General features: G+C 39.4%; 1 protein-coding gene across 2 annotated transcripts in view; it reads left to right on the top strand.

Annotated features, from left to right (window-relative positions):
- RASSF6 (Ras association domain family member 6) overlaps nucleotides 1-22672 on the top strand; it is a 74536-nt gene that overhangs the window by 36959 nt on the left and 14905 nt on the right. For both annotated transcript variants that reach the window (XM_070372970.1, XM_070372968.1), the window contains exons 3-6: nucleotides 6257-6335; nucleotides 10712-10851; nucleotides 20028-20125; nucleotides 21520-21704. In XM_070372970.1, the coding sequence (XP_070229071.1) occupies nucleotides 6257-6335; nucleotides 10712-10851; nucleotides 20028-20125; nucleotides 21520-21704 (502 nt within the window). The remainder of the gene's footprint in view (nucleotides 1-6256; nucleotides 6336-10711; nucleotides 10852-20027; nucleotides 20126-21519; nucleotides 21705-22672) is intronic.

Here is a 22672-nt window from a genome sequence, read left to right as displayed (position 1 = left end):
CAGGAGCCCTGGCATCATCTCCCCTGTACCTGTCATCCCCATGTTAAGTCTTTCCCTGGTGAGCACTTATCTGGGAGCTTTAATGACTAACTCTGGGTGTCCATCTGCATCTAACAGGGTCCTCTTGTCATGCACAGTACCAGCTTCTGTGCTGGGGAAGCTTATGATTCTATGTGTTCATTTAGTTAGAAGTCAAGTTTATATGGAGGCTTGTTATTCTTTAGTTTTGTAAAGACACTATTCACATTATATACTGTGTAGTAGTGTTTTTATTTTTTAATCCTTGTGATACATTATGATACAGTATTCCATGTTTGAAAAACCAAGCTTTTCTTAGAAAATCAATTTATATATCATACATAAAGTAATGGGCTTCCCTGGTGACTCAGCGGTAAAGAATCCACCTGCCAATGCAGGAGGCATGTGTCCGATCTCTAGTTTGGGAAGATTCCCCTGGAGGAGGAAATGGCAACCCACTCTAGTATTCCTGCCTCAGAAATCCCATGGACAGAGGAGGTACATTCCATGGGGTCACAAAAGAGTCAGGCACAACTTAGCGACTATACCACCACCACAAAAAGTATATAGCTTGTTGTACCATGTCAACTTCTTGGGTGTCCCTATGCCTTCTAGATGTGACAGATTTGTAAGCTGAGAAGACTGGATAGGGAATCCATTTCTTATCACCCATTTAATAGTTTTATTAAGGCAACTGAACAGTTGCTAAACAGTCTGGTCTAGGCTGGGTGGAGAATTCTTTGGGGCTGAGAGGAAAAGGTACATAAATTATTTTTTCCCTTTTTTTATGAGGTAGGGAAATCCATCAGTTCAGTTCAGTCGCTCAGTTGTGTCCAACTCTTTGGGACCCCATGCCAGGCCTCCCTGTCCATCACCAGCTCCCAGAGTTTACTCAAACTCATGTCCATTGAGTTGGTGATGCCATCCAACCTTCTCATCCTCTGTTGTCCCCTTCTCCTCCTGCTCTCAATCTTTCCCAGCATCAGGGTCTTTTCCAATGACCTGATGCTCTTCGCATCAGGTGGCCAAAGTATTGCAGTTTCAGCTTCAACATCAGTTCTTCCAATGAACACCCAGGACTGATCTTTAGGATGGACTGGTTGGATCTCCTTGCAGTCCAAGGGACTCTTAAGAGTCTTCTCCAACACTCCAGTTGAAAAGCATAAATTCTTTAGCGCTCAGCTTTCTTTATAGTCCAACTCTCACATCCATACATTACTACTGGAAAAGCCATAGCCTTGAGGTCTATAGGTAACATTTAAGTTAAATTCTAAAGAATATGTTGCAATTGCTCTTGACAAGTCACCATATATATTAAATCAGTGTCCCCTTTCCTGGCTGGGGACTGCTTAGATAACACTTTAGTGATCGTCTTTGGATTTCTTAAACCAAATAATTCCTATACCGTTTTTAGGTCTTTTCTAAACTTGAGTCTTTTGTATACAAGGTACATTTGATCACCTTTATATAGAACTTAGACTTGATCCTTCACCCCAGTGCCATTGCAGTGGTTCCACTCATCGTGCTGCCTTCATGTTCTTTACCCTGAAATCTGGATGGCTCAGTGGGTAAAGAATCTGCTTATAATGCAGAAGACACAGGAGATGTGGGTTCCATTCCTGGGTCAGAAAGATCCCTTGGAGAAGGATATGGCAACCCACTCCAGTATTCTTGCCTGGGAAATCCCATGCACAGAGGAGCCTGGTAGGCTATAGTCCATGGGGTTGCAAAAAGCTGGACATGACTGAGCAAAAGTCTAGTTAATCTACCCTGTCTGCCATAAGTTCCGTAGTGGCCCTTAGGAGGATCATCTCTCTCTCTCTACGTGAAAGCTCCAGTAACTGCCCATTCCCTGCAGAGTGAATTCTAAACTTCTTTTAGAAGTTTGCAAGCTTCTTACCTGCTTCTTCATCATACCCCATCCTAAATGTCCTGTTCTCAGAATCAACTTTTTGAGCTTTCTCCACAAAAGCTATGGAAATATCTAGAAGGTCCCTGCTAATACTTTCTTTGCCTGGTAAGCTCCTCACACTCTTGCTTATTCCTTTGCCTCCAAAGCGCAAAACAGGCAGCACCAATTCCTTGAAGCTCTCACTCATTCTCAGAGTATGACTGAGACCTCTTTATTGTGTTCACACAGCAAGTGTATGAATGAATGACCATTAGGACAGGTCTTCTCTTAGAGGACAAAATTTGAACCATTCATCAGATAAAAAATGATTAATTTGACAATAATTTCTTCAGTTCCTTGTGGCCTGGTTGCCCAAAAAATTTGAATTTGAATGTTGTAGGCTATATTGTATTCCCAGTATTGTATTAGGTCCATTGTTTCATCAGATGCATAAGCTAATCATCTTTAAAAAGTTCCTCGGGTAAGGTCCCAGGATAAAAACGTGATGAGGTTTTAATATTTGGAATGCATTCACCGTTACTATAGCTGTTCACCTAACTTCTGAATTTTCTAATTCCTCACTTTATTGCACCATTAACCTACCCAATTTTATCCCAACACTATTCTACCAAACTCCTCCCTTATTCTGCCTGCCAAAATCCTTCAAAGTGCCATTGTGGCATCAGAAAGATCCTGCCTGTTGTGAGGAAAATATGTACGGTATCTGTGGTCTTCAGTTACCTCGTGTTATACACAGTTTATAGGTTGACCAAATACCTCAGTAAAGGGTCAGATAATATGTATTTTAGGCTTCGTGGACTATATGGTTTACATCACAATCACTCAGCTCTGCAATTATAGAAGGAGAGCAGCTACAGACAATTAGCAAACCAATTAGTGTGGCTGTATTCCAATAAAATTTATTTATAAAACATGGTGTCCTGGGAACCAGTTTGCTGACTCCTTGGGTCATATGGAGACTTATTTCTGTGGAGAAAGATTTAGTCTGGTTCTTTTCAGACATAGAAACATTTTCCAAAGAGCTTGTTCCCAGACAATAATCTTTCTAGTTAAACAGGTAAATACTTTGAAGGATACATGTACCATTCCTTATCATGCAGTTTTATCAGAAACAGAAGCTGAGGGAACAAGATTCTGTAAAAATTCATTTGCTTGTATTACAATTCTCACCGCTTAGCATATCAGGATTTGCATCCCAAGTGAACTGGAAATTTCCATATGCGACCCTGGCACCATAATGAAAGCTATAAAAGTGTTCATGCTCTTTACCAGTATGTTAGGTTTTAGGAACTATCCCACAGCAATGGCTTCAATGAAATAAAATCCCTTGTGTGCTCAGTGATATTTAAAACAGAAATATTCATCAACACTAGAATTCTAAAGTAAGCCAGTTGGGAAATGGTACAGTAGCATAAAGTACTTCTGCAGAAAAATTTTGTGGTATGTGTGTGGAGTATCTTGATCCTTGGAAATAGGTACATTAAAAATTACAAGTGAGAAAAGTCAAATGGAAAGTATGTTTCAGTTCAGTTCAGTCACTCAGTCGTGTCCGACTCTTTGCAACCCCATGAATCACAGCACGTCAGGCCTCCCTGTCCATCACCAACTCCCGGAGTTCAGACTCAAGTCCATCGAGTCGGTGATGCCATCCAGCCATCTCATCCTCTTGTCGTCCCCTTCTCCTCCTGCCCCCAATCTCTCCCAGCATCAGAGTCTTTTCCAATGAGTCAACTCTTCGCATGAGGTGGCCAGAGTACTGGAGTTTCAGCTTTAACATCATTCCTTCCAAAGAAATCCCAGGGCTGATCTCCTTCAGAATGGACTGGTTGGATCTCCTTGCAGTCCAAGGGACTCTTAAGGGTCTTCTCCAACAACACAGTTCAAAAGCATCAATTCTTCAGCACTCAGCTTTCTTCACAGTCCAACTCTCACATCCATACATGACCACTGGAAAAACCATAGCCTTGACTAGACGGACCTTTGTTGGCAAAGTAAAGTATGTTTATATGATCTCAAACATAAAAATCAATATACATGAATTCTGTCAATCAGTATTCATAAGAGCCTACCATGAGCAAGGCTATGCTCTAATCACTGGGAAGACAGCAATGAGTAAAACAGACCAAAATCCCTGCCTTCATGGAGCCAGGATTCTTATGAGAGGGAGACAGATGTTAAATATCAAAGGGATTTTAGCAATTACTATACCTGAAAATTTACTATCATGAGCTATCTCCCCCCTAAAACTGATGATATAAAAGAACTTTTCATTCTTTGATATGTTTAGTTTTATTTTCTGAATAATATTTTTTCTGATCATTTCATTCAACCAGTATTTGTTGAGTTCTTACTATTTGCCATGCTCTCTTCCAGGCACATGAAATATAGCATGAACAAAATATAAAAACAGGCTTATTCTCTTGGAGCTACAGTCTAGTGGAGGAGATAGAATGTTAGATAAATAAGTAGAATATATACAAGATTAGATGGTGACCAAGGGGCAGAAGTAAGGGGAAAGCAAGATATGAATGTTGGGAGAAGGCAAATTTTCAGATTTGGTTATAAGGAAGGACTCTTTGAGAAGGTGACTTTGGAGGAAATAGTTAAAGAAAATGAATGCAGGACAGTGTGATAGCAGGCTGGAGGTCATTCTGGATAAAATTTCAGCAGGTACAAAGGCTCTGGGGTGAGAATGTGCCTGGAGTACTCAAGGAACATCAAGGAGGCCAGCGGCTAGAGTGCAGTAAGTGAAGGAGAAACAGAAATGAGGTGGAAGGTGTAACGTGAAACAGATCAAAGCTGGCCTTTGAAGTTGTTGGAAGGATATTGACTTATATTGTAATGATGAGAAATATTAAAGAGTTCTGAGCAAAGGAGAGAGGCTATTGGCTTTACATTAAAATTACTCCTGCTGTTGAGAACAGACAACAAACACAGGGAGGCTTTTAAGAAATTGCTGCCGTAAGCCAGATGAGAGAAGGTAGCTTAAACCAACAGGCTGACAGAGGCCAGAGGGGGAGGTGAATGAGACAAGCATCTTGAGCCATAGTGGCCCAAAGAAGGATGGAGGTGTGGCAGGAACCAATGTTCCCACTGCCAGAGCCTACCTGCCACAAAGGTGAGATGCTTGGGAGCAACGACGGCTCCTAAACTGGTGCTGTGCCCACCCGACCCCCCACCCCCCAAGCGGGTAACACAAGGTCAGGCACATACTAGTTGATGAACTTAAGTTGATTAAATTGTTGTAAAACAAAAAAGGAAATGTGAATTAAAATCTACTTTATGGCTGCCTCCTGCTACAGAATACTCTCCTCACTGCTTTGTCTGGAGTTATTTTCCATCTTTTGGTTATTTATTTTTCTTGTATGAAAATATTTTTATTTTAGTTGCTAGCTGTCAAAATAAAACTAACTCAAAATTTAAAAAAAGAAAAGAAATGGAAGACCTTGACAACAGAGATGACAGTAGAAAAAAATAATAATAAAGTCATCTCAAATCCTACCTACTATACTATCCTACCTACCTACTATAAATATATTGGTGTATATACTCCAGAATTGGGGTTTTTTTTTTTTTTCTGGCTGAGTCACATGGCTTGTGGCATCTTAGTTCCCCAACCAGGTATTGAACCTGGGCCCTCAGCAGTGAAAGCCTGGAGTCCTAACCCACTGGACTGCCAGGGAATTCTCTTTTACTCTAGAGTTATAGACAAAGAATATTTTTAAATGTCAGTTTGTTACTGTCAGATAAAAAGAATCTATATTTAAACCATGTGGAAAATGACTCCTTGTTTATCAAGAAAATCTTTCAAAACAGCACATAAATTAGCACACATTGTGTGTGCAAAACTATGTGTCTATATATAGGTTTCTTCCCCCACATAGGGAAGCCAAAGCTTTCATCAGGGTTTCAAAGGATACTGTGACTTAAACAGGTTGAGAACCACTGCTTTAGATTTTACATTCAATTCAAACTTTTGCAGCCAGTCATTTCTTCATTACAGAAAATTTTGAAGAACTTTTAAAAAATCAAATTCAACTTGGAAATTATTCATACATATCTTCACCAAGGGAAAATAACCATCTAAAGGTCAGATTTTGTTTGTTTTACTTTGGTTATTCATTTATGAATTAACACCTTCAACATTTGGTGATGTCCTAAGAAGGTTTCGGCTTTCAATGACTTTCATTAAAATGACAGAATAGTAAAGATTCCATTGAACCATTTCATTCCATCTCATACCTTTATGAGTTGAAAGCATCATTATTGCTTTTTATCATTAAAGAGTCTAAGACTGAGTGTAAGTGAATGTAATTTATTTTTCAGGGAACAACTTAATTCTTTACTGAAGACCTATAACTTCTTTTATAGGAACCAGAAAAATCTGCATATTTTATATGGACAGGTAAGCTCGTCAAAGAAATGCAATACAGTTTGAAAGTGAAAGTCGCTCAGTCCGACTCTTTGCGACTATAGTCCATGGAATCCTCCAGGCCAGAATACTGGAGTAGATAATCTATCCTTCTCCAGCGCATCTTCCTGACCCAGGAATCGAACTGGGGGTCTCCTGCATTGCAGGCGGATTCTTTACCAGCTGAGCTACTAGGGAAACCCCAAAACTACAAGTTTTCTGAGGGTAGGCCGCATCTGCTGTATTGCCAGCCAGCACCCAGGGAGGTTTCTGGCACATGTATGTGTGTTAGTCATTCAGTCATGCTGTTTTGTGACCCCATGGACTGTAGCCCACCAGGCTCCCCTGTCCATGGAATTCTCCAGGCAGGAATACTGGAGTGGGTAAACCATTTTCTTCTCCAGAGGATATTCCTGACCCAAGGATCGAACCTGGGTCTCGTGCATTGCAGGCAGATTCTTTACCAGTTGAGCCACCAAAGAAGATTGATTCACAGGGGGGAAAAAAAAAATTCTGTAAAAGTACAGAGAAGTCAGGATAAGTTGGAGTCCATAATACAAATGGTCTGGGGAAAACAGGGGAATAATTTTAGTTTTAGACTATACTGAAAATCCTAGTCTTGAAACATCTGTAAATTTCTAAGTATTTTTTGGAATGGGCAAACATGTAAAGTAACTTTAATGACATATTTGCTTTCTACTTTAAAAACAGAGTATGAATATCTTTTGAACAGCAATTCCATTAGAACTCTATCTTACAAATAATTTACCAAAGCCCTGAATCTAGCAAGCATTTTTAAGGGTGCAATGGTTAGGCTACTGTATCAAGTGACCTTAGATTTTCTTTAATACGTTACTCTCTACAGGTCTCCCCACTCAGTCTTGTATTCTAATGGGACTCACTTCACATCTTTACAATACCTTCCTGGTCCTAGGGGACATTAGAACTGTCTACCTATGTTTAGATTTTCAGATGTGATGGTACAGCATTGACTTTATGCCACCCTTGGCATTTGGGACAGAAGGAAATTTATAAGCCTCTTTGGCCTTTACTAGTGAGCCTAAATGATTTAGTTTGATCAGACATTTCAATTCCCCTCCCAAATGTAATTTTCTACAGAAGCAGGAAGTAGCTAATTCTTTTATAAAGAAATGGGCCCAAGTTTTCTAAATGGCCTAATTTAAAATAATTTCAATATTGTCCTATATCTTAGATCAGTAAAATGCATAACTGTAAAAATATAAACTTTAGGAAAAGATTAAAACTTCAAGGAAATTATTTTAGATTGTAATTCAATAGTTTCCATGTTTCCTTTAGGAAAATTTTGAATTTTGATGTGACAAGCATATGAATTGAGGCATGTCCTTTCTATTCTGTGAATTGGTGCTCAATTTACAAAAGTCATTTGATTTTTTAAAATAAAGTCTTGTGTCTTACATAATTTTTTAAACTGCATGAATTAAAGTATATAGTGAGAATATCAGACTGCTTAATCTTTTCATCTTTACTTGCTGACAATAAAATTAGAATCCAGAATTTTCCAAGTCTCTGACTTAGTTGTAGTGATGGACATGGTTCAAAGGGGCAGTGCGTGGAATAATATCAGCTTTCTTAGTCTCTGATTAATTAATGCAATGACTAGTTATTGTTTACAACACAGCAGACACTGTTCTAAAAGCTAGAGACAAAAATGAAAAAACTAGAGAATGTCCTGCATTCATGCTCATTACATTTTAGTAGATAGAAAAAAAGCAAAAAAGTAAATTGTGTATTAGACGGTGAATAGGCTGTGGAGGAGAGCAAATCAGGGAAGAGGGCTCAGGAATCTAAGTGGATGGGTAAAGAAGAACATTTGACCAAAGACTGAAAGGTATCAGGGTGCTAACCTTGCAGAAGTCTATGGGACATGCATTCTGGATACAGACAGCAGTCTGAATCAAGGTCCTGGCTGGTGTAACTGAGGAACAGCGGGGAAGCCAGTGTGCCAGGAACCTCGTGAGAATGGACGGGTAGAGAGTAAGGAAGCTAGAGAAAGAACTGAGAAGGAGAGGGTGCTAGAGCATGGGGGGGCTTGTAGATCACTGTGGAGACTTTAGCTTGTGCTTGAAGTGAAATGAGAAGCCCCCGAGGTGTTGAGATATGATCTAAAGATTCCTTTTAAAAGGGTCTCTCTAGCTAGTAGGAATACATAGAGGGACAAGAGAAGAATGAGGTAGACCACAGAGACACTACTGCAATAATCTGCCAAACAATGACAATGGCATAGACCAGATCTGTGGTAGTGCACATGGTGAGCATAGCCATATCGGGGATATATTTTTAAGGTCAAGCTAATCAGATTGGCTAATGTATTGGATTTGGAGATGTTCAGAATGAAAGAAAGATTACTGGTGACTGTAACGATGTTGATCTGAGCAACTGGAAGAATGGGAGTGATATTTAACAAGATGGGGAAGGCTGGGAAAGGAAAATGTTGAGAGAGAAATTTCAAGAGTTAACTAGGATCATATTAAATTTGACATCAAGTTTGAAAGCTGAAGTTTAGGGGAAAGGTTAAGGTTTGGGCTGGAGATCTAAAATTGAGAGCTACCAGTTTAGAGATGGCATGTAAAGATCATTGAGGTTACCAAGGATATCGGTGTAGATCTACATGAGAAAAGGCCTAACAATTGAGGCAATGAGACTACAGACGTGCAACCAAACCTTCAGGGATAATTTATGTAGTTAATTTAAAAAGAGATGTTTTCTGAAATTAAAAAATATTCTCATATTCCTTATATGAGAAAACCTCATTGTCTGATTATAGTTGGAGTATTTCTTCTTGAAAGCAAAAATTAGATAACCTGAGAAGATCAGTTATTCTATGAGTTTTTGATATAAGGGATTCATGGAAGTATAATTAGGCCAAGGAAAGATGTCATACATCAATAACTCACATGTAGGCCCTGCATCATGTACTGCCATTTCAGAGAGCAAATTGTGTTTGGTTATTAAGAACTGGGGCTTCCCTGGTGGCTCAGAGGTAAAGAATCCGCCTGCAATTCGGGAAGACCTGAGTTTGATCCCTGGTTCATTCCCATGGAGGAGGGCATTACAACCCACTCCAGTCTTCTTGCCTGGAGAATCCCCACGGACAGAGAAGCCTGGTGGGCTGCAGTCCATGGAGTTGCAAGGAGTCAGACATAACTGAGCGACTAAGCACAGCACATAGCATATTAAGAACTGATAAATGCCTGACTTCACAATAATCTGAAATGTGGACTCAAAAGTGGGAAAAAGAGCAAAACTTTGTTTCAGGAGTGACTCCAAAGTAGGTTTAGCAGCCAAAGAAATAATAAGCAACAACATTTACTGAGCACTTTAAATATCAGCTCCTATGATTCAGGGACTGTTATGATTTAATTCTTCAGAAGAAACAGCCCAGGTTTAAAGGTGTTTGACCTTTTGTCCAAAATCATATAGCTAGGAAGTAGCACAGCCACAGTTCAAATACAGGGCTATCTGATTCTACAGTCTGGAGTCTTCATTACACATTCAAATAGGAATTGAGTCATTTATGTTTTCTAATAATTGATTTTTCATAATAACAAGTAGCTATTGGATGTTATAGTGGTTACTGAATAGATGAAATGTTTCTATTTTTCAAATTTATTATAATAATGTAACTCTACTTTAATAAGAGACTTTTGCATATACAAGAGAGAAATGAATTAGAAAATACATTCTTTGTGAATGTGCTTAGATATTAATATTTACACTCAGAGAATGAGTAATTGTTCAATCCCGTTTACTAGTTTTTCTTTGTTTGCATGGAATTTCCTTCTTTTATTATATTTCCAACTTAAAAGAGATTAAGTGCTATTGATTTTTTCAAAAATATCATGTCAAGCATTTTACACCTTTTTACATATATTATTTCACTTTTTCTGTATAATAAGTGTGTGAGTTAAATTTTTCATCTTCAGAAATGAGAAAACAACCACTAAACTGATCAATGCTATTTAGATTTCTACCACAGTACAGCTTTAATATTGCTTTAATTTTAAGTTAAACAGAATTAGAGAATTAAACTTCCACTTAATTGAAGAATCAAGAGTTCAGAATACATTTTAGCATACTGTGCCCTCTGGTGGGCATGTCGTCACCATTATGACTTACTTTGCTGGTTGTCACTGTTTTTAAAAATAAAAGAATGTTTCAGAAATATGATTGTTCTGTAGATAAATTTAAAAGCCAAATAATCCTACCTGGGAATTTTTTTTTAGCTGTCAGGATGTCTTACAGACTTAATTTCTACAACTGCAGTTAAAACATTTACCTTCTATAAATAATACAAAAGCAATGTTTGAGATGGTTGGCTTCTTCCCTAGACTGAAGATGGTAAGCTAATTGTTGAAGGAATGTTGGACATTTTCTGGGGAGTAAAACGGCCTATCCAACTGAAAATACAAGATGAGAAACAAATCCCTTCTTTCAGTGTGCTGGAGTCACCGGAAGCTTTTTCCAAAAGGTGAGCTAGCTTTTATGGTTTTACTTCCTTAGAAAATGATCATAATTATCTTTCTTGTGCACACTCTTGAAGATGAAAGCTCTGAAGCTTATATCCAATCTCATTTAATCCCCCAGCAACTCTAGAACATAGGTGTTCAGAAACCAGGACTCTGAGAGGTTAGGTAGTTTGTGCAAGATACCCAGTTACCATCCAGCAGAGCTGGACTAGACCTCAGGTCTGTGGGCACCAGAGTCTGTGCCCTTGACCTCTCTGCTGTAGTCCTTCTCTTCTGGGATCCTTCATTCTTTCACTAGAATAGATAAGAGATAGAGGCAAGATTTCATTCAGTTCAGTTCAGTTCAGTTCAGTCACTCAGTCATGTCTGACTCTTTGCGACCTCATGAATCACAGCACACCAGGCCTCCCTGTCCATTACCAACTCCCAGAGTTCACTCAGACTCATGTCCATCAAGTCAGTGATGCCATCCAGCCATCTCATCCTCTGTCATCCCCTTCTCCTCCTGCCCCCAATCCCTCCCAGCATCAGAGTCTTTTCCAATGAGTCAACTCTTCGCATGAGGTGGCCAAAGTACTGGAGTTTCAGCTTTAGCATCAGTCCTTCCAATGAACACCCAGGACTGATCTCCTTTAGGATGGACTGGTTGGATCTCCTTGCAGTCCAAGGGACTCTCAAGAGTCTTCTCCAACACCACAGTTCAAAAGCATCAATTCTTCAGCACTCAGCTTTCTTCACAGTCCAACTTTCACATCCATACATGACCACTGGAAAAACCATGGCCTTGACTAGAGGGACCTTTGTTGGCAAAGTAATTCATTAGCCCTGTGCTTATCAGCAAAAAGAAGGATGAAATTTAAATTTCCCCTTTTCATGGAACAAAGGGCTTTTCCTGCTTTCTGGAAACGAGACTTATGTTCCATCTGATTGCTGCATCCCGTTAAACAGGATCAGGACAAAGTACAGGTGAAGTACAATACATGCACAAAACAGCTCCCTGTGCAGGTTTATGTGACTGTGAAAGGTTGCTGCTGAATCACGCGAAGACGCCGGGATCCTTGGCCTCCAGAGGAGAAGAATTCAATCCGGGGCCAGAGACAAGGCTTGATCACTCAGAGCTTTTGTGTAATAAAGTTTTATTAAAGTATAAAGGAGATAGAGAAAGCTTCTGACATAGACATCAGAAGGGGGTAGAAAGAGAACCCGCTTGCTAGTGTTAGCAATGGAGTTATATACTCTTCAATGAATCAAAAGAATGTCTGGAGGTTGTAAAGACCTCACCAGACCTACTCCCATAATTTACATTTTAAGATAACAGGATTAGCCAGAAGGTTTAATCCAGAGACTGTCCTCAGGCAGGATACATAATCCTAAAGAATGTAGAGGGATAAAAAAGTTTGTCCTTTTTTCCTCCTTGAGAATTCTAGACCCCTCTCTCCTTGGGGACCCCTAGACTTCTTATCAACCTGCCTAGGAAATGACTCTCTCAACTGTACCTTGAAGACATAAGTAGAGTTGATAGATATTTTCATTATCCTTTACAATGTTTAGACTTCCCTGGTAGCTCAGACAGTAAAGAATTTGCCTGCAATACAGGGGACTCAAGTTCTATCCCCGTGTTGGGAAGATCTTCTGGCGAAGGGAATGGCAACCCACTCCAGTATTCTTGCCTGGATAAAATCATGTCAGAGGAGCCTGGCAGGCTACAGTCTTTGGGGTCACAAAGAGTTGGATACAACTGACCAACTAACACACATATAGATCTTGTTTTCTTCTTCCCTCCCTCCCTTTTTACCTTCATTTTCAATCATTGGCTTTCTAATGCATCTTTCTTTTATATATTCATGGAGATATCAATCCTCTTCATCCACCTTTCCATGCATAACTAGATGAGCTGGAGTTCCAACAGGACAGAGGATGGAGAGAGAGCAGCCAGGACCTTTTCCTCAATCTGACCTTTGGCCATAACCAAGGTGATACCATATCACCTTCAGGGAAGCCCTACTTTTCCCTTGGAGAAACACAGAAGTCCCACAAGTTGCACCTTGCCAGCCTTTCTCAAATGTTATCATAATTCTGAACATTTGGTAATTGCCCACACATGTCATGTAGTCTCTTACTTCCCTGACTCTGCCTAGAAGCCTACCTGCTTCTCAATATCCACTTGCTAGACTCTTCCACCAGTCTTTTAAGATTCAGGTCGGTAACATTTTCTCCAGAAAGCCTTTTCTGACCCTTCGATCTGTAGTAGGTGCACTGACAACTTTTCTATGTCACTTTCAGAGCCCACTGTTAATTGAATTTTCATATACCTGCCTCCCCCTCTAGTCTATGAGCTCCTCATGGGTAAGGAGCATGCCTTACTCATCTTTAGCCCCATGCTCAGCAGTGAGCCAGCACAAAGACGGGACTCAAAATATAGTATTGAATAAAACCCTCAGAATCCTGGTGGTTAAATACTTCTGCTCTGCTGTGTGAGCTTTCTCTCCATCTACCACTTATGATTAGTGTTCCATCCAAGCTATCAAAGGACAAAGAGTCTAGCACTTATGAAACAGCAGAAGGGAAACCACAGACTTAGGCAATCTGATGAAATCCTATATCCTTCACCTTCAGGTACTAAGTGATTAATGGGCTGGTGGTTCTAAATGACTAGGAACATCATTTAAAAGTAGAAATTACCCTGGGTCCTACTTTTAGGAAACTATACAAGATATGAATTTGGCAAAATTAGCCATCATTCTTCATATTGCCTAAGAACTCATTGCAAAGTTCTCCGAGCAGTCAGCTCTGTTCGATGTGTTTTAATTAGTTGAATCATGAAAAGTTAATTAGTATGAGACATTATGGGGAGATGTCAAGGAAATGCAGTAAGCTACCTAAATTATCACATTAAGCTATCATGATTTTGAATGTGTATCCCAAGATATATTTTTTTAATTTTCCGAATTAAAATTCAAAACACTTATTCCTAGAAACCCTGAACTTGAGAATGAGTTTCAAGAGCCCAAGTAGACAAGGTATATTAATGCCTTTCAATATTCTATGGAAGATTATAAATTAATATTCTCATGAGTTGCCTTCCATAAAATCCATTTGCCTTTTTTGTTATTTATCAGAATAATGCTGTGAACCAAAGATAAATTATCTCCTTTAGGGACTTCCCTGGAAGTCTGGTGGTTAAGACTCTGAGCTTCCAATGCAGGGGGCATGGTTCAATCCCTGGCTGGGGAACTAAGATCCCATATGCTGTGTGGCATGACCAGAAAAAAAAAAAATCTATCTCTTTTTGTTTCAAGTTGAGAAAGACCACCCTTGAAAACTTTGCTTGCTCTTTACCACAGTAATGAGACTTACTGGGAGAATATTTGAAGTGCATATTTGCAGGATATCATATTTTTCTGGTGAGTAAAAATTGTCAGGAAATGACCCCACTCCTGTCCCACAAAAGAGCAAGATTAGATTCACTTGATTCAATTGTGATTAATTATCCAAGAAGCCTTTGTGGGAACCAGCTGAACAGTTAGCCAGAATGTGCAGCACAATTTGGAATAACTGTTCCTTGACCTCTTGTTCCCTAGTGGGATGCAGTCCCACCTAAAGTATTATGTGTGCATGAGTGCTAAGTCACTCAGTTGTGTCCAACTCTTTGTGACCCTATGGACCATAGCCCACCAGGCTCCTCTGTCCATGGGATTCTCCAGGCAAGAATACTGGAGTGCATTGCCATGCCCTCCTCCAGGGGATCTTCCTGACCCAGGGATCAAACCTGTGTCTCTTAAGTTTCTTCCATTTGCAGGCAGGAATGGCAATCCACTGCAGTACTATTGCCTGGATAATCCCATGGACAGACAAGCCTGGTAGGCTACAGTCCATGGGGTTGCAAAGACTCAGACAGGACTGAGCGACTTCACTTTCACTTTCTTTACCACTAGCGCCACCTGGGAAGTCCCTAAAGTATTATACTTTGTTTCAATTCAGTTCTAGACACCCTCACTCTGATTGCCATCCTTTCAGGCCAGTTCAGTTCAGTTCAGTAGCTCAGTTGTGTCCTACTATTTGCAACCCCATGAGTCGCAGCACGCCAGGCCTCCCTGTCCATCACCAACTCCCGGAGTTCACTCAGACTCATGTCCATCGAGTCGGTGATGCCATCCAGCCATCTCATCCTCTGTCATCCCCTTCTCCTCCTGCCCCCAATCCCTCCCAGCAACAGAGTCTTTTCCAATGAGTCAACTCTTCGCATGAGGTGGCCAGAGTACTGGAGTTTCAGCTTCAGCATCATTCCTTCCAAAGAACACCCAGGACTGATCTCCTTTAGGATGGACTGGTTGGATCTCCTTGCAGTCCAAGGGACTCTCAAGAGTCTTCTCCAACACCACAGTTCAAAAGCATCAATTCTTCGGCACTCAGCTTTCTTCACAGTCCAACTCTCACATCCATACATGACTACTGGAAAAACCATAGCCTTGACTAGACAGACCTTTGTTGGCAAAGTAATGTCTCTGCTTTTGAATATGCTATCTAGGTTGGTCCTAACTTTCCTTCCAAGGAGTAAGTGTCTTTTAATATCATGGCTGCAGTCACCATCTGCAGTGATTTTGGAGCCCAAAAAAATAAAGTCTGACACTGTTTTCACTGTTTCCCTATCTATTTCCCATGAAGTGATGGGACCAGATGCCATGATCTTTGTTTTCTGAATGTTGAGCTTTAAGCCAACTTTTTTACTCTCCTCTTTCACTTTCATCAAGAGGCTCTTTAGTTCCTCTTCACTTTCTGCCATCAGAGTGGTATCATCTGCATATCTGAGGTTATTGATATTTCTCCTGGCAGTCTTGATTCCAGCTTGTGCTTCATGCAGCCCAGCGTTTCTCATGATGTACTCTGCATGTAAGTTAAATAAGCAGGGTGATAATATACAGCCTTGACCTACTACTTTTCCTATTTGGAACCATTCTGTTGTTCCATGTCCAGTTCTAACTGTTGCTTCCTGACCTGCATATAGGTTTCTCAAGAGGCAGGTCAGGTGGTCTGGTATTGCCATCTCTTTCAGAATTTTCCACAGTTTACTTTGATCCACACAGTCAAAGCCTTTGGCATAGTCAATAAAACAGAAACAGATGTTTTTCTGGAACTCTCTTGCTTTTTTGATGATCCAGCAGATGTTGGCAATTTGATCTCTGGTTCCTCTGCCTTTTCTAAAACCAGCTTGAACATCTGGAAGTTCACGGTTCACGTATTGCTGAAGCCTTCTTTGCTGCTGCTGCTGCTAAGCTGCTAAGTCGCTTCAGTCGTGTCCGACTCTGTGGGACCCCATAGACGGCAGCCCACCAGGGTCCCCCGTCCCTGGGATTCTCCAGGCAAGAACACTGGAGTGGGCTGCCATTTCCTTCTCCAATGCATGAAAGTGAAAAGTGAAAGTGAAGTCGCTTCAGTCGTGTCCGACCCTTAGTGACCCCATGGACTGCAGCCTACCAGGCTCCTGTGTCCATGGGATTTTCCAGGCAAGAGTACTGGAGTGGGTTGCCATTAAATTTTGAGCCTTGAATGAAATTGTGTAAGGAAATGGACTATCACTACTCACTGCCTAAGAATTTTTATTGCTCCCTTTCCCATACTGGACTTGTGCGGGCAGAACTTACACCTCTGTTCGCTCAGGTTCACAGACTTAATATCTCCAGCGGTTGGATGTGGTACAAAAGACGTGGAAGTTGTGTACTCAGCTGCAGGAAGGGCTATAATCTTTTCTTTCAACTCACCTTTGGAGAGAATCAAGCTATTTTGTTTACATTATCTTTGAAATGAGTCACACTGAATCAGCTTAATGCGAGTGGTAACAGTTTAAAAATAAATCAGTTTGAGCTGTGACCACTTGTGATCCTTTATGGAAACACTTTGTGGGCAGTGCTTTGATATCTATAACTGGTCCAAGTATTTTGTTTTGGAAATTTTTTGTAAAAGCAACCTTACTGAGGTTATGTTGGCTGGCACCGGTTTCCCTTTCTGTTTTCAATGTCTTTCCAAAGTCTGCTGTGACATGCTTTGTTCAAGTCATGGCAGAATGGCATAAAGAGCAGAAACTGGACAGATGTCCATTTGAATAACATCAATAGTGTTTTTCCTTTCTTACCATGTGGGTAGAGGAGTGACCACCTTCAATTTGTCTATCAAATGTTGACCTCCTTTTTATTTTGCAGCTCATGAGAATACTTCCCCGCAGTTTAAATTTTCTAATGGTATATATCCTGAAACTTGGTTGGAATAAGGCTGACATGCCCGTGCTTGGGCAACTTAAACTATTTGATGTTACATAAAGTTCCACCAGTTTTCTTTAGAACACTCTGGGTCACTGCATTCAAGCTTGGTCGTGTGCACACATGTATATGGAGACACTTCCAATTACATAGTCCAGAGCTGAAAAGGGGTAGGCTGGGGGGTGGTAATTTGGGGGTGGAGGTGCTTGTTTTTGCTAAGATGGTAAGGAAGAAAAGGGGCCGAACACTGGCTATATTAAGCCATGTTTGTTCCTCTACATTTGTGTGACATCACTGAGCTGAGAGAAGGTGAGGACAGGCGTCAAGTTGGGCAGGACTACCAAGAATTTATAGCACATCACTGGTCTGGCATGCTTGGGCTCTCTCGTCTTCCCCCATGGGAGACAGCATTGGGTTGCTTTGACTTTTTAGTTTCTCTTTTCACTGTTATTCTGTTTTTTTTCCATGATTAACCCACTCCACTATTCTCGCCCGGAGAATTCCATAGGCAGAGGAGCCTGGCAGGGGGTCTCAAAGAATCGGACACAACTGAGTGACTAACACTTTCCCTTTCAACACTCTTTCTATGATAATCACATCTGCCTTTTTAAATTAATCTTCTATACATTGATAATTTTGTCTATCAAAAGAATAACTAGAAAAGGGAACCTTCCTATACTGCTGGTGGGAATGTAAATTGGTACAGCCACTATGGAGGACAGTATGGAGGTTCCTTAAAAAACTAAAAATAGAGCCTCTGTATGATCCTGCAATCCCACTTCTGAGCATATATCTGGAAAAGATGAAAACAATAATTTGAAAAGATGCATGCACCCCAGTGTTCAGAGCAACACTATTTACAATAGCCAAGACCTGGAAGCAACCTAAATGTCCATTGACAAATGAATAAAGAAGATGTAGTATATATATACATACAATGGAATATTATTCAGCCATAACAAGAAAGAAATAATTTCACTTACAGCAACATGGATGGACTTGAAGAATATCACACTGCATGAAGTCAAAGGCAAACATCACAAATATCATTTACATGTGAAATCTTAAAAATGATGCAAGTGAAGTCATTTCCAGAACAGAAACAGACGCATAAAACAAACTTATGGCTACCAAATGGAATAGTGCAGGGAGGGATAAATTAGGAGTTGGGATTAACAGATACACACTATTGCATGTAAAATAGATAAACAAGGACCTACCAAATAGCACAGAGAATTATATTCATATCATCTAACAACCTATAATGGAAAAGAATCTGAGAAAGAAATATATATACATATACATACATATATCTTAACCACTTTGCTGTACACTTAAAACATTGTAAATCAACTATGCTGCTGCTGCTGCTACTAAGTCGCTTCAGTTGTGCCCGACCCTGTGCGACCCCATAGACGGTAGCCCACCAGGCTCTGCCGTCCCTGGGATTCTCCAGGCAAGAACACTGGAGTGGGTTGCCATTTCCTTCTCCAGTGCATGAAAGTGAAAAGTGAAAGTGAAGTCGCTATACTTCAACTTAAAAAAAGTAAAAGGAAGAATAACTAGGGTCTGAGTCAGGGCTGGAATTGTTCTCGTTTGAGTTAAAGTTACTAAGTAAAGTTTTTGAACTTCTAGGACATTTGTTTTGACTGGCTATATCCTGGATGGTAGAGCTTAATGGAAAATTAATAAATCAGTATATTAGGATTATCTTATCTATGTCACAAGGCTATTATTGTGAGACTTGATATAGAAGTTGTAAAAGACTCCAAAGGAATTCAAAGGTCACAGAAGAAAAGGATCATGTTTATTCATATTTAGCACCATTAGTATGAATAAGCACGTTGTGTTGTTGTTGCTACCAGTGACATGTGGGTAGAATTAATGTCACAAACTCCCTGCGGGTTAATATTTTTTGGCCATAAGGAAAACAGACATTGGAAGAGACTCTTAGTAAGAGCTAAGACTAGTCCCAGATATGATAGTTATCTACTAACCTAGAGAGATCTAGGAATACCTTGGATCCCTAATGGCTCCAGACCCAGCATGAAATACATATAGATGATGGGGACTGTGATGAGGATGACAATAAAGATTAAGCCAACCACGGTTGTTTTTTTAACACATATTTTGAGTTCTTACTGTGTGTTGGGCACTTTTTCAAGGGTTTTACATAAATTAACTCTTTCATCTTCTCAACAGTCCTATCCTACCTCACTCTATGTTCATCCCCATTTTACAGGTGAGAACACTAATGCACAGAGAAAATAAGTAACTTATTTAAAGCCAGGAAGAAAATAAAAAATGAGCCTTGGTCCAACTGGTAAAGATAAGCAGTTGCCCAGTTTCATTTTTTCTGGGCATTAGAATGCATTGAAAATTAATAGTACACTTTATAAATCATGACGTCCCAGAAAAGGAGTCTTTCCCAGAGATTTTCCTGCTTTATAAATTGAATTCTTTGTAGTGCTCAAGGGTCTTTAAGATAGGTTTTGTATCTTATTATACTGGAATCACTTTACCTTAAAATGCTTTGAATGCAATGGGAGCTCAATGCAAGTTAGAATAAACACTTTTGTATCTAAATTCACTGAAGAGCATAGTGAGGTATCTGTATAAGAATGGATTCTGTTGGTTTCTACATATTCCGTACATTTTACAGAATCTATATAATTGCGTGTTTCAGTATGTAACTAAAATATTGTGTCAAAACATGCTAAGAATCAGTACAAGAATTAATTAAAATGTATGTTGACTACTCTGGTATAGATATTGTTTTAATAATATAAAGATTGTTATAATTTAGGCTGGTGTGTCTACCCACAGAGGCCCATGGTCCTGTATTAATACTGTAAATCTGGAAACTATGATAGGCCCTTTGATGAATATAATTGATATCACTTACACAATTTATTACTTTTCAGGGGAATGACACGCTGGGGACAATTTGATGATCTTTATCGCATTAGTGACTTGGACAGGGATCAGATTCCAGTGACTGGAGGAACAGGTTCCCAGGAAGGTCAGTATCAAACTCTTATTATGAGGAGACTCTTTTAGCTAATACAATGCATGAATCCTAAATGTTTTTCTAAAATATAACATTTTATATACCATTACTTATTAAACTCTTATTTTATATTTAAAAAATATATCTTAGGAGCATACCAACTTAAGTCACTACAGTGCTCATATAATGTTTAAGAACCTTACTTTGCTATATAAAAGCATTATTTTAAAAAAATGTATTAAGTCACTTAGCTTTATTAGATAAGGGAGAATGAATGGTTTGAATAAAGTTTTTCATACATAAAATTGTTCAGTATTTCCCCCCAAGGATTAGGATCATTTATAACACTCAGTAGTTTTTTATGTTAAGACCAAGCCCTTCAGGTTGAATTCTACATCTTTTGAGAAGCTAAACATTTTAGTTAATACTTAATATGACATGGCTTCTCAGAGGCAGATATGCTGGGTTTGTTATATTTGATAGAGTTGTTTTAAGCCTTTATATGGCTGAGTTGCTCTGCTGTGTACCTGAAACGATCACAACATTGTTAATCGGCTATATTCCAATATAAAATAACAAGTTTAAAAAAAGAGAGAAATCTCCTAAAACATCCAATGAGTTCATATCAAATTTGACAAACCAAGGGAAAATGCCAGCTCCTATGACTTGTGACATCAGTAATCATAACAACAATGATATAATACTATTAGTTTTCTGTCATTTACTGAGACAGGCATGATATTTTGTATTTTACATGGATTTTCATTTTTATATGGTATATAGAGATCCAAGGAGGAGCTGATGACTGAGACTGGAGTGGGGTTCACATTTCTGGAATGGTGATATTACCAAGCTGATTTCAGACTGAACAAGGGTATCATGCTGGTATTATCTTCATGAAGCTACCAGCAACTTCCAATGTGTAACTAATTTTTTTCAAAGCATTCTCAATTCATCCCCTCTACTGTCCTTTAACAACTCATATTCTACAACAAACATGATGCTCCTACCAGGACTTCCTTAGTTTTGTCCTATGGCCTTTTGGCATCTTTTATATGAGGATCCTTATATTAATAATTAATCCATTGACAACACTCATTTCAACACAGGGGAATCCCAATATCTTGACACTAATAAAAATCTATTTGTATTTAGCACCAGTGCTAGAGAAAGATGAAACATCACTTGCTTATACTCTAACTACAATTAAATTAAAATTCCAAGGTAAAATGGAACACAAGTGTCACCAGATGTCCCTATTCTTAAACAAGATCATTGCTATTTTCTGTTTAAAAGAATTTTAGTTCATTGCTTAGCCACATAATTACTTATTAATACTAATCCATCCATGATGCAAAGAGATGAGCAGCTAAATTATATGGGTTTATAACCTTTATTCTTCCCAGACTATTTATCTTATCACAGTAGCACTCTGAAGCCTCATGCAAACGAAGAGCCTGAATCTCCATTACTCTATAGAACTATGAGTGAAGCCACCCTGGTGAGGAAAAGGATGACGCCTCTGACGATGGACAGAAAAGACAGACAGAAGCATAGGGCCTCTATTAATGGACACTTTTACAACCATGAAGTGAGTTACAATTCCATTAATGTCATTTGAAAGAATGCTGTCTATTGTGCTAACAATACCACTGAATTGAATTTACAATTCAAACTTACAATACTATCAGATATACTACTGCTATTATTACTGGGTACTGTCTGTTTATTTGGCATGAAATTGTTTTGCTGGCTTATCTCATTACTCACTAAAACATAACTATATGAAGTAGATACTATTATTTCCCCTATTTTACATATGAGTTAACTGAGGTTCACAGTTGTTGTTCAGTCACCAGTCACCAGTCCACCTCTTTGCAACCCCATGGACTGCAGTACTCCAGGTTTCCCTGTCCTTCACCATCTCCCAGAGTTTGCTCAAATTCATGTTTACTGAGTCAGTGATGCCATCCAACCATCTTATCCTCTGTCATCCCCTTCTCCTCCTGCCTTCAATCTTTCTCATCATCAGGGTCTTTTCCAATGAGTTGGCTCTTCACATCAGATGGCCAAAGTGTTGGAGCTTCAGCATCAGCCCTTCCAATGAATATTCATGGTGATTTCAGGATTGATTGACTGCTTTGATCACCTCGGATTCACAGAAATTCACAGAGGTTACACAATTTGTCACAGGTCACACTGCTTTTAAGTACCAACTCTGAACTCAAATCCAGCTTTGTCTGATGCCAGAACCCAAGTTCTTAACCAGCATGATTGGTCAGCCCTAAGTGGCAGACCCTATGATACACACTGGAGATATACAGATGGCTCAGCTAGTGCCTATGTCAGCATGGAGCTCAGCGCTTGGGCAAAGAAACCAATACATCCATAAATGCCATTAGAATCATGTAAGTGCTACAAAAGATATTGGTTCAAAGTACATTCAAACATTAAATTTGAAATAAAAGGATCAAGTCAGCTATAGCCCTGTTTATTCTGATCAGTTAAATTTCTAATTCCAGGTCTTACACATAATATACATATCACTTTTTACACAAG

This window comes from Bos mutus, chromosome 6 (genome assembly GCF_027580195.1).
Source record: "Bos mutus isolate GX-2022 chromosome 6, NWIPB_WYAK_1.1, whole genome shotgun sequence".
Taxonomy (NCBI): Eukaryota; Metazoa; Chordata; class Mammalia; order Artiodactyla; family Bovidae; genus Bos; species Bos mutus.
Note: the sequence above shows the minus strand (reverse complement) of the source record. Positions and strands in the feature narration are given on the sequence as shown.